The sequence below is a fragment of the Cynara cardunculus genome (genome assembly GCF_001531365.2).
Source record: "Cynara cardunculus var. scolymus isolate 2C chromosome LG 13, CcrdV1, whole genome shotgun sequence".
In the NCBI taxonomy this organism is placed as follows: Eukaryota; Viridiplantae; Streptophyta; class Magnoliopsida; order Asterales; family Asteraceae; genus Cynara; species Cynara cardunculus.
The window spans coordinates 37,163,223-37,176,562 of NC_037540.1; the positions used below are offsets into that span (position 1 = coordinate 37,163,223).

Below are 13,340 nucleotides of genomic sequence, written 5' to 3' on the forward strand. Positions count from 1 at the left end.
TAATTATTAGCTTTAAAAATAAAGCTAACACCCACTAATCCGTTCAAGTTACTAAAGACTTACCAGCCGGTTTAGATAAATCGCACAATAATCCGTTCAAGTTATCTACGGTTTACCAGACGGATTTGCTAAATCGCTCAATGATCCGTTCAAGTGTTGTCCGGATAAACCTATATCAAACAACTCAAAATTCACACGGATGTTAAATCGCACAAGTATCAAGCGGATAACACCCTAAATCGCACAAGTCTTAAGCGAACTAAAATTCAACCAAAAACACAAAATTTCACACTTTTTACCAAAAATTTGGATCAAAACATGAAAAAATATGAGTTTTGAAGAATATTTTCCAGAATACGAAAACTCAAATTTCGTCTAAAATTGCTTTAAAACTTGCTTAAAATAAAAAATAGTGTGAATCAAGATTGTTCGAAATACAAAAACGAATCTAGCGATGTAAATTTTTACAAATAACACTAAAAATATAACCGATTTAGGCTCAAAAACCCAATCTGAACGAAGAACACTCAAGAACAGTGATGAACATCATTGACCAGATCGATGAATTTTCAAAAATTCGTGAAAAATTGTGCAAAATTTGTTTAATCCTCTAATCAAAACTGCTGCAGCCTGCTCTGATACCAATTGTGAAGTCCAGAAATCATACAAACATGATAAGATCTTCAAGAATCAAGATGAATAGAAAAGTAGAGAAAATATCATCAAAGATTGATTTGATTGAGAGAGAGAAAATTACAGCTCTAATCTTGATTACAATTCTGCTAATCACTTGTTAATGACAATTACAAGGAAAATACTATTTATACTAGGAAATATAAAGCTATACTATTACAATATAAAACTACACTAAGGAGAAACTTGAATACAACTTTAACGCTATTACTCAAACCCAACAGTGATGCATAATTTTAGTTGGCAAAATACCTGTGTCAAGTCATCAGTAGCAGGTCAATAGGTATCTAGACCCTCAAAATACCTGTGTCAAGTCATAATTTTGTTTACATTGCTTGTTATGCGTCCTCAATCATATTTCAACTTATAATCTCGATATCACTTTAGTTCATTGGTCATATGTAGAGTATCTTAAACCATCTATTGAACATTATTGCTATTTGGGTCTCAGTATTTTCACTACAACAAACCTAAAGTTAACAATGTTTAATTAATCTATTATAAAAGTACAAAATAAAGACCAGTTATAATATATAAAATACGTTTTATGTACCAAATCAAAAATTTATGTATAAAACATGGACCAAAAATGTAGTTTGCTATACAGAAATAATTAACTCCAACATTAAAAGCTGATTGTCCGCTAATCATTAACATCCCAAAAATGCTACAATGTTCATTATTAGACCGAGTCAAAAGAGACATAGAGCATGGTTTTAGTGTTCTTTTTCTAATTCCGTTGGACACATGTTTATTATCTTGCCGTGTTTTCATCTGTTCTCTGCTTCCCACGTTTCACCATATTCTCTTCTGTTTTCCGTCCAATCAATCGCGCATTTTCCGGCGACCGCCCGATCTTAGGCGATCTCTCAACTTCTCCGGCCCATACACGGTATGTTGAACACTCTCACTTCACATACTGATCACAAATCACTTGATTCTAACCCTAGCACATTTTGTTATTTGATTCCGAAGTTCGATTTGATCTGCTTTAGTTTAGCTCAATCGGTTTGTTTATGATCTGGTATATGCTTTAGATTTCGGAATTGGGACTCAGGGCCGTGCATTGCATGTTCCAATTCCAATTTTGTTTAAATCCGATGACACCTCACACCTGTATAATCGTCTTCGTCGATTGAACTCCCTTGGCTCCTTCGTTTTGCTTTCCTGCCGATGACAACACGACCTTTCAAATCCCTGCTATAATTTCTTTTGATTTGTAATGGCTCCTTCAATTTGTTTATTATAACTAAATGATATTTAAAATCACCTGCAATCACTCTTGATTAGATAACCTTTTACCTGCAATTTCTATCTTGTTCAAGGGTTCAATTAGTGTTCGTAGATTCCCAAATCATCCGGTTCAAGCTTCGACAATTCAGTCGGTTTTTCATAGATTCATCTGTATTGTGTAAGTAATTAAGTTCACTGATCTAGATTGTGTGATAAGATTTGACATAATGATGTGATTTTAAACTTTTTGTTGTAGTTTGTGAAACCTAGAAGTAATCATTTTACTTGTTTCCTTCTTTTGATTGGTTGTGTTATAATATAGAACCGAGCATCCAACTTTGCTTGTAGAAATTGCACAATTATCTGATTTCTGAACTCTGGTTAATGCCTTGTGAGTTCTAGGTTATGTACATAAAAATTCGTTTACACTCTCGTGCAAGCACTACAATTTTTGATAAAAAATTTAGACTTTAGAGCTATGTTTTATGGTAGGAGGCAACAGCACCCTCTACCATTTTCTTGTCTGCAAAATCATAATTGTTAGTAGATGATGAATCTTCCCTTGGACGAAGTTGCCTTTGATTTGACAACACTAGAGTATAATTGATGAATCTGTTATAGTTTTATTTGCAGCCTGCATTATTAAAAGCATTACATGGTTTGGACTATATTACTTTTATGTGACCATCTACCATATAGCAATTTGATCACTGGTTTATATTTGAAATGTGTATTGCTTTCCTTACCAACAGTCAACTATTTTGTCAACTGCTGCCCCTATTCCCATATGGCATCAGTGTTAGTATCACAGGGCCTCCAAAAAGATTGGAAGCCCTGTTGGGACTGTCTAGCACAACCACCGTAATTCCTATCAAATTTAATACAATTGCAAGCTTGTGAGTCTCTCATTCTCAGTCTGCACGCTCGTGCTCTCTCTGAAAAGGGAAGAGTTTTTGTTTTGATCAATTGATTGTTATTTGGAGGTTGTCATAACTCTCTTCTTAATGGCAAGGATTTGTTTGTTTGACATGCACACGTATATTCTGGGCGTAATATATGTAATTTATGCTAAAGTTCTACAATAGCAAGTGCAATGCGACGTTTTGTTTTGTTGAATCGTGTAATTTGATGGCTATTTAGTTTTAACTCTCTTAACCTTTTTTATTTCACTATGTTGAGTCTATGTAGCATAATTAAATAGAAAGTTGTGATCTCAGATTGGTAAGTTAATGATTGGGAGTTTGGTTCAGCATTGTAATTCGGATGCTTTGTCTAATGATGATGGCGTTGAAGTTTAGGAGTATGTTTCATGCTTAACTATATAGCATTTTGTATGATCCCAAACAATATGCAGCATAATAAGCAGTATGGAAACGACGATTATTTTTGCGGATCTGAATGTAGTCATATGGCACTTTTCAGTAGTTATTGTGGTGGTAGTCTTATTTTTTATTCCCTGGCATACTTGTCCCTGGCATTTAATCATGCTTGTTGATGTAATGATGTTTAATTATTCAACCAATGCCAATGGTGAATGTTTTTTGTGCCACTAAAGCAACTTGTATCCCAAAGATTGTTTTTCTTGCCTATTAGATTCCTGGTGTATTTTGTTTTCTTCACCTTTTTTTGTGCGTGGTGATTTTTTTTTGATGAACCTGGATATCTAACCCGCTTTGCGAGTCGACTAATCCCAGGGCAACCACCTACTTTGCAGGTAGCCCGGAGTCAGCATTTGAACCTCCGTGGCCACAAGGGGATTTTTGTTTCTCCTTGGATTTGAACGTGGGACCTCCTGGCACTTTTGACCTTTGGAGCCAAGCTCAAACCAATCAGGCACCACCCTTGTGGTTATGTGGTGATGGTTTAAGGTCTAAGTGTTGGGTATGTCATATTTCTTTAGTTATTTAGTTCCTTTCGAACATCCAACAAGTTAAGTGGGGTTAGAGCATCTCTGACAGATTCTCCAAAATTTCTCCAAAATGGAGAATCAAAACTCAAAATCTCTATAGAAAATTACATCCAACTCCAACAGATTCTCCATTGGATTATATTATTAATATATAATATACATGTAATAAAATATTATTTCTCTCTCATAAATATTTAACCTCAATATTTTTTTTGGCGGGAATATAATAAAAAATTGTTTCTCTCTCATGGTAATCATTTAGGGAGGGTTCTCCATATTTGGAGAATTTAACACTCTCATGCGTTCTCCATTTTGGAAAAAGTTTTGGGGCATCTCTCGGAGCAAAAAATTACCCAAAATCTCTGTTTCTTTATTTTGGAGGATCTGTTGGAGATAGTCTTACACAATCAGATAATCGGAGCTCTAGATCTGGTTTCTAAGCATGTACTTTGTAACATCTTTGAGGTTTTAGTGTAGAAGACATGTGAAATATTGTTGACATCATGTTTACAAGGATTCAATGTGCCTTCATAAATTGAATATCTTGAGTGACATGTTTATTTGATTGAACAAAAGAGGAATTCAAACATCAAAAGAGAGCTCCCACCTAAAAAGCCAAAAGGGAATAAGAAGGTCTTGTCTTTAAATTGAGCAGGTGAATCATATAACAATTAATTAAGTGCATTATTTCACTACTTACCTTATTCTTTTTACTTGTATTTGAACGTAAATCATACAGCTTAGCATCCAAGGTTACAACCACTTTACCCTTTGTGCTAAAGGTCAGGTCTGCATACATCTCACCCCTTCTAGACCCTGCTCTTGAGCGGGATATAATGGGGTTGTTCAGTTGTTTGGATTGGTCTGGTCATCCAAAGAAACATGAAAGCGTAAAATGCAGGAGTGTCAATACTATCTATTGGTTTACAGTGAAGATCATTTTTTGATGCTATCTAGCCATTTCATTCTGATGTATCTGAAGTGTATCATATTTATGAACTGTAGTATGAAGTTGAAAATAAATAAGTTATTTGTCACATGACTAGCGCTAGGTTTGAGCAATATGCTTGTTGCTTGATTTTGCATATTTAGTTATTCTCCTTTCAAAATGCTACAGGTGGATTTTGTTTCATTTCACTTTGTTGGGACAAGATGATGCAATGGAGGAGTTAATTTCTTCAAGTTAGACGCTTCTGCCACTAATATTGCATCTTTTTAGTTTTTTGGATTTGAGAAAGCCATGAGATCGGGTTCCCCTAAATCAATGACTCCTTATCCGAAGGTGCTTCTACCATTTGCAGCTTCAGTGGGGGGACTTGCCTTGTTTTTAATTTTTGCTTGCTTGCTTCTGATCTATCAGCCAATTGGGTCTAAATTTGGTGGGTATTTTTATAATCCAGATCAAGCCAGCGAAATTGGGTTATCGCCTTCTAATAATGAAATAAGTGTATTTAGGATCCCACTAAATAATACAGAAACAAAAGGAAGGATTGTTGATCCGGGTACCAACGGGACTGTTGATTCAGGTAACAACTGGACTATTGATTTGGGTACCAACAGGACTGTTGATTTGGGTACCAACACGACTGTTGGTTCAGATACCAACACGACTGTTGGTTCAGATACCAACACGACTTTTGATTCGGGTACCAACACGACGGTTGATTCGGGTACCAACACGACGGTTGATTCGGGTACCAACACGACGGTTGATTCGGGTACCAACACGACGGTTGATTCGGGTAACAACACAACATTTGATTCAGGCACCGACACGACCGTTGATATAGGCACCAACATGACTGTTGATTCAGGTACAAACCTCTCTTTTCCATTCGTATCTGAACTAATATTGCTAATGGCTTTACAGTCCTTAGTTGTGACCCTTTCGCTTTGCTTAGACCTTTGATTTGTTTGTTCTCCTTGATTTGTTAATTTGCTCTTAAACCTTCATTATATTCTGAAAAAATTTATATGTTCCAACTTATAGATAACAGCGAATGACATTGGATATGGTAACTCATGATATTGATGCTCAAATGTGTAGGTTGTGATTTGTATAATGGGAAATGGGTATATGATTCGGGTGGACCATTATACTCGAACAACTCATGCCCTGTTTTGACACAGATGCAGAACTGCCAAGGAAATGGTAGACCCGACCAAGAGTATGAGAATTGGCGATGGAAACCTACACAATGTGACCTCCCTAGATTTGATCCCAAGAAGTTTTTGGAATTAATGAGGGGAAAGACATTAGCTTTCATAGGTGACTCGGTTGCTCGAAATCAAATGGAGTCGATGCTATGCATACTTTGGCAGGCAAGTGTTCCTTCTATTTTATGTGTTGTCTTAGAAAGACTATGAACAGTTATCTTTATTTTTTGACTTTAACAGAGAATTTTGCATGCTTTAGTTTAACTTCTAATGATTATACTAATGCCTTTTTCCCTCAATTTTCTAAGTTCTACGCCTTTGTATAACATCCTAAGGTAACCGTAACAGATATTGTCCTCTTTTTCCACATATGGACTCATGGTTTTAAAACGCGAATGATAGAGGAGGTATCAGGTTCTTTAGGATGCGTTTGGTATCCAGAAAGGATAGGATAGGATAGGACAGGACAAAACATGACAGTTTTTCAGTGTATGGTAAGACATAACTGGACAAGACAGAGTAAAATAACCAATTTACCCCTAATGAGTTGTTGATATATTTTAGTTATTTTGATTAACTATGTAATTTATTAAATTATAATAAAATAAATATTTTACATAACAAAATATACCATTATAAAGCTTTCATCTAAATGATTAAAATGACACCAAAATGAAAAGGTTATGTAGTTTCCAAATTTTATTTTATATTGTTTCTATATTATTTTTTATTATCAATTATTAATATTTAATAAATTGTAGAAATTAATAAAAGTATAGAAACCGTATAAAAATAATATCTTAAGGACATAAAATGAGAGTTTAAAGAGCATAAACTACAATATATAAAATTTTAAAACATGAATAAAATGTAAAGATAAAGACGTATTTGATGTTTTAGAAGAGATTTTAATTTTAATTTGAAGTTATGGTTGTAAAATATAAGTCTGTTTCATCTTGTTCCATGGGGTCGGGATAGAACACTTTTTTCCACTCTGTTCTACGTAAAAGTCCTGCCATACATGGAGAAATGATCTCTATTCTGTCCTGTCCAGTCCAGCGTGCCAAATGCGCCTTTGTAAGGCAACCTTAATTCCCCTCTCCGACCGATATGGGATCTTGCAAATTATATTAAATTTTTGGTTTTAATGTTGCATGAAACTGTGACTGCTATTAAATATTGATGTATTCTTATCACGAAATCAACAAATTACACATTTCTTCATCTATTTCGATTTGCAACTGATCCTAAGAAAGATCCATTTGGAAATTACAGGTTGAAGCTCCAACAAACCGTGGAAATAAAAGAATGCAGCGGTATTATTTCCGGTCAACATCTACGATGATTATACGGATATGGTCGTCATGGCTTGTCCATAAAACAAACGAAAAATTCGATTTTGCACCCGAGGGTGTAGACAAGCTCCACCTCGATGCTCCAGATGAAACTTTCATGGACATCATTCCCAGTGTTGACGTTCTCGTGCTTTCCTCAGGTCACTGGTTCGCAAAGAAATCCGTCTACATTTTAAACAACGAGATCGTTGGGGGACAGTTATGGTGGCCCGACAATACCCGGAAGAAGAAAATCGACAGCACCGAAGCTTTTGAAATATCCGTAGCAACCATCATTTCCTCCCTCGTGACCAACCCGAACTACAAAGGGCTCACCGTGGTCCGCTCATATTCACCCGATCATTACGAAGGTGGAGCCTGGAATACAGGCGGGTCATGCACTGGGAAGGTAAAACCAGCGGTAGACGGCGAGTTAGTCGAGAGTTGGTTCACGAACACGATGCATGATAAACAAGTATCAGGGTTCAATCGTGGTATAAAGAATAAGACGAACAAATCAAGGGTGAAATTCATGGACATCACGAAGCCGTTCTCGTATCGGCATGATGGTCACCCAGGTCCGTACCGGAGTCTTGACCCGAATAAGATCACGAAAAGGAGTGCCGACGGGCGGCCACCGCCACAGGATTGTTTACATTGGTGTATGCCTGGTCCAGTTGATACATGGAATGAGTTTTTGCTGGAGATCATAAGAAGAGACTTTGGAGGTGAGGGTTCATGATTGGTGTAGAACATGAAGTAGTTGTACCATGCTGTATTAGGCCGATAATATATGAGTTTCTCAATTTTTGTGTTTTTTTCTTATATCGTGATAAATCACTGTATGACTTGTTTATTAGTTTTCAGTTGACTTTCTGACCCCCTAAAATATATCATAAAAAAATATATTGGAATATTATGGTTGTGTTGGGTTGAGTTGGGTTATATCATCAAAACGATGTCATTTTGTTTAATAAACCTTGTGCATGTGTTGTAAGGCGAGGCATTAAAGAACCTTGACGACTGGCTCAACCCATAAAGGACTACGTATTAGGGCTCTTTCTAATAGTTTATTGGTTCAAGTGTATTTAATAAATTTGAGGATTTTTTTGACAGCTATTTTCATAGTTCAACAAGATTAGCCGAGTTGTATGTAAGTTGATTCGAACATCCATAATTAAAGAAACAAAGAATTTTCTTGATTGTTGTTTTTAGACCCTATAAAATTAGTCAAATTATGCATAACTGCACACCATACTTAATTGGTTGTTAATTTGAAACTATAAAATTAGTCAAGTTATGCTTAAGTTGACCTAAACATCGATATATAAAAAAAGACATGGAAGTATTTGTATTCCAAATTATCTACATACAATAGATGGTATCAAGTATGAGTCTATATGCATGTGTGTAATCTTGGGAATGGTGGGTGTGATATAAGTGAAGGGAAGGATAGGGATGGTGATTTGGCCAGATCCGGTGGGGAACCCGGTTCACCCGACCCGGACGGGGACGGGGATTCCCCGCTAAAACGGGTACCGGGGCCGGGATCCCCGGTAGAGGCAAACCGGGGTTGGGGCCGGGTATTGTATCCCCCGACCCGCCCCGTACCCGGTATATATATAAATATTAAACATTTTAATTATTTGGGCTTATAATTGATATGTGCAGCCTGTTGGACATATGGACTTGGGCTTGTAATTGATATGTCCATCGACTCCATCCCTAACTCTTCTACTCTTCTTCGAGACTTCGTCTAATCGTCTCGTCCAGTCGTCCACACTCCAGTCTCCACTCTCCAGTCTCCACAGACGCCAGCGGCTAGACGGTCCCTCACACTCCACGATTCTACAGCCGGTCTCTTCTACACCGTCGACCCTCGTGACCTCCACACTCCATAGACCCTCACGGCTCACGCCTGTCACCGTCACCAGCGTCCAGCGGCCGGCACTCGACACCGTCACCGGAGTCCGGACATCCCTCGTCTCATCTATCATCTTGCTCTTCTCCGTCTCTGCCATCGAGGATTCGAGGTCAGGGCCTTAAACCCAATTGCTTATTTGTCTCATTGTCTGGATAAATGATATTTAGGGCATAATTAGAAAAAACTTATTAATTTTAATTTGACCGGGTGTTGACCGGGGGTTGACCGGGGTTGACCGAAAGTTGACCGGGGACGGGGCCGGGGACTCTGTATATAAACCGGGGCCGGGACCGGGGATTGCAAACCCTGCCCCGTTGCCATCCCTAGAAGGATGATGAATGACATCTTTAAGCCTACATTAATTATATGTTTTTTTTGTCTTTTATTTTGTTATTTAATTACTTGTATTAGAAATTAATTATTAATTAACTTTTTTTTCTTTTTTCTTTTTTATTACTTTAATTAAGGGAAAATCATCAAACTAACCAATTTATACAACCTACTCTAACAAAATAACCATTTTTATGGAGGAATTGCAAAAATAACCAACCAAATCGCCCCCAAGGGCGATCCACCCCGGGGGCGAGCCACGTCATCCCATCGCTCCCCGGGGGCGATCCGGCCTTATGTATTTTTTTATTTAAAAAAAAAAAAATACCAATTTCACTATAAATACCAACCTCCTACTTAATAATTTTTAACACTCCTCTTTCATTTCTCTTCTCATATATTCTACTCTCACAACCCTTAACCCTTCAACACAATAAACCATCACAACCTTTAACCCATTAAACACAATCAACCATCACAAAACATGAAATCACGTCAAAGCGATGATGTTTGTGTGTATCTTCGAAGTGACGGTTTATTCCAAGAGATAAATGATGTGTTAGAATACCTTCCGATAAGCTCCCCTACATGTGCAATATGTTTGTCTTCGTCGATAACGTATTCTGGGTCGTCAAACGTGTGACGAAAAAGTTAAGTTATGTGGTCCTTTCGATTTATTTTTTAAAACGAATACGTTATATCAGTTCATGGACGACGATGATGTGGTAATCTTCCACAACGCCATTCGTTAAACTTTACTAGAAATGTTGACACTATTTGTGGTTGATAATGGAGGTTACGGAGGAAATCCATCAAGTGCAAACCCGGGCAGTCCAAACACTTTTTACCCCAGTGCTGTAAGCTGTGGAAATCCGAGCACACTCTTCCCCGACATTAGCGGTGCAAACCCATATGATCCAATCACACTCTTCCCTACCGGTTGTGCTCCTGGTGTAAATCAGAGCACTTTCTTCCCTAGTGGTGGCAATGGTGAAATTCTAAACACCTTCTTCCCTTATGATGCCGCTGGAAATTCATATTTTGAACAAAAAGTTACCGTTGAACCTGACAGTTATTTTGTTCAAGATTTGAACATGCCTCCGATGAAGTCTCCCAACCCGTACCCGATCTGGTTTCCCAGACAGTCAAAACCGTTGTGGGAGGTAGATATGGCCGAAGATGTTTCAGTTGCTGCCGAAATTTTGAACATACCCGAAGACGATGATAACTCCGATTCTGAAGAAATCCAGCCGGTAAGGAATAATTTTTGGGGTATTGCCAATCCAATACCTTGTCTAGACCCAATTATCAAAAGTAGACAGAGAAACATTTTCTACCAGCCTACATCCAATGTCAAAGTTCTCCAAACCTTTGACTCGAAGGAAGCACTCAAGCTTGCAGTGGGATTAAAGTGCGTTCATGAAAACTTTCAGATGAAGGTAAAGAAATCTTCCAAATACCGGTACAAGGTGGTGTGTCAATTAGATTCGAACTGTGATTGGCGTTTAATGGTTGTCTCCATCGATGGTACCAGTATGTTTCAGGTACGGAAGCTCCACGATGAACACACATGTTCAAGGTCCCAAGTGCACCCAAACCACCGTAATGCGAATAAAAAGGTTTTGGGTCATATATTGGCATGGAGTTTAAAGGATTGTAAGAGAGTGTACTGTGGTAAAGAAACCATGGAAGATGTGAACCAACGGTTCAATATTAGCATCTCCTACAACCAAGCATAACGAGCAAAGATGTATGCCTTGCAACTATTGAGGGGGACCCCTGAATTGTCGTTTAACCTACTCCCGGTTTATTGTCACAATCTGAAGCTAGCAAATCCGTGGACTTTGACAGAGATCGCTGTTGATGGACTTGGACGATTCGTCATGTTGTCGCACTCGGTTGTTCGGTAATAATTTTTGTCATATTTTTAATTATTGTCATAATTTTATGTTATGAAGTTTAGATTTTTAATCTCGTTCATCTGCAGATTCGATCATTTCTAGGACACATGAGACCACTTCTTATAATGGACGGTGCCCATCTGAAGGGGCCATACGTTGGCACCATGTTCTTAGCGGTCGGCATGAATGGAAAAAATGGGATCGTACCCATTGCAATGGGAGTTGGGAAGACAGAAAGTGGCCCGTCATGGACATGGTTTTTATGTAAGCTGAGGCAGTGTATCGGTGATGTGCCCAATTTAACCTTCGTAACCGATAGGGCTACCTCTATCGACCTGGCCATACGAACTGTATTTCCTAACGTGCACCGCAGACTTTGTTGTTGGCATCTGAGCCAGAACCTCCGCCTAACCTCTACTAAAGAGAAAAGGAAATGGTGGATGTTCTGGGAGGCATGCAAAGCTTACAGGTTGTTGGACTTTGAAGCTACTATGGATTTGATGCGACATATTCTACCTAGAGCAGCTCAATATCTTGAGGAAGTTGGCTACGCTAGATGGACACGATCGCACTTCCCTGGATTGCGTTACAGTGCAATGACTTCTAATAGTGCTGAGTCCGTCAACTCAGTAATGCGGTTTGCACGCTATCTTCCGATAACAATGTTAGTTGAATTTTATCAGGTGACATTGCAACAATGGTATTTCATACGTCGACATAACAGAGGTAAATTCAACCATCCTTTCACTATATGTTTGATTATGTAACATATGCTCATGATATCAAATATTTGCAGCACAAATGATGAATGCAGTGACTCCTTGGGCGGAGGCCAAATTAGAAAAGAGAATACATAGGAGCGCAAATTGGAAGGTATATCCCATCATTGATTTGTTGTTTGAAGTTGACGACAAGTATACGAAAGGAATGCGTGATTTGCATGCTAAGACTTGTACATGCATGCAATGACAACTTTCTGGAATAGCTTGCGGTCATGTGATATCTGTTGCTCGAAGTTTAGATATTCAAGAATGCAGTCAATTCTGTTCTGTTTGGTTCAATTCGGACTCTTACCGTGCAACATATGAGGAGGAAGTCATTCCCCTTCCACCACAAGCTGAATATGTGTTGCCCAACGAACGTTTGACCATCCTACGGCCTCCCTTGGACATACAAACTCAGGCAGGCCACGTAACCGCGATCGTATCCCGTCACGAGGAACCAATAGTGAAAACTTGCAGTCGATGCGGCCAGAGTGGACATTTTCGATATAATTGTCCGAGTCCGATGCCAACTCCTAGGCCGACGCACGAAAGTTTAAGTAGTCGTCGAAGATCAGTTAGTCGTCTAAGCGATTGTGGTCCGTCTGAACCTGATACTACACAAGACTATGTATTTGATACTTACGATTTAAGTAAGTAAATGTACGATTTTAAAGTGTAGTTTTGTTGTTTTAATGGAAAATGGCAGTTTGATTTAGAAATGAATGAACATTAACCATCAATACATAAAAGAATCAACTGAAACAACAACATTTAGACGTAACATTAAAATGAAAAACATCAACGACAACAAAAACATTAATACATAACATTCTTGTTAGTTTCCTTCTGGGTAAAGTTGTTTGCAAGATTCAATCCAGTACTGTTTTTCATTGATCATTTCTTGCATCACTGGGTACCCATTCGCGATGTCCTTCACAATTTTTTCCTCCGCTCGAATCTCCTTTCGCAATTGCTTGATAGCTTTTTTCTTCTCTTCAATAGTTTCTTCGTGTTTATTTTGTCTCTCCCTCTTAGCCCACCAGTCATCGGTGATCTTAATCTCCGCTTCGGCCTTTTCAATCGAAGCCTTCATCC

The 13,340-nt window shown here is 38.1% G+C and overlaps 2 protein-coding genes across 4 annotated transcripts; both read left to right on the forward strand.

Annotated features, from left to right (window-relative positions):
* The first annotated feature begins 1,489 nt into the window (after positions 1-1,489).
* LOC112525139 (protein trichome birefringence-like 18) lies at positions 1,490-8,215 on the forward strand. 3 transcript variants are annotated; one of them, XM_025135110.1, is made up of 5 exons: positions 3,766-3,807; positions 4,953-5,017; positions 5,362-5,649; positions 5,883-6,157; positions 7,268-8,215. In XM_025135110.1, exons 2-5 carry the CDS (start codon positions 4,996-4,998, stop codon positions 8,066-8,068), a joined length of 1,386 nt encoding a protein of 461 aa, XP_024990878.1. In that variant the 5' UTR covers positions 3,766-3,807; positions 4,953-4,995; the 3' UTR covers positions 8,069-8,215. The 3 variants fall into 3 exon arrangements, with proteins under 3 accessions (XP_024990876.1, XP_024990877.1, XP_024990878.1); XM_025135108.1 differs by lacking the exon at positions 3,766-3,807 and adding an exon at positions 1,490-1,585 and having other exon boundaries at positions 4,953-5,649; XM_025135109.1 differs by having other exon boundaries at positions 3,764-3,807; positions 4,953-5,649.
* Positions 8,216-11,606: 3,391 nt separating this feature from the next.
* Positions 11,607-12,903, forward strand: LOC112525014. The gene is made up of 3 exons (XM_025134959.1): positions 11,607-12,207; positions 12,278-12,433; positions 12,503-12,903. Exons 1-3 carry the CDS (start codon positions 11,607-11,609, stop codon positions 12,901-12,903), a joined length of 1,158 nt encoding a protein of 385 aa, XP_024990727.1.
* Positions 12,904-13,340: the final 437 nt, after the last annotated feature.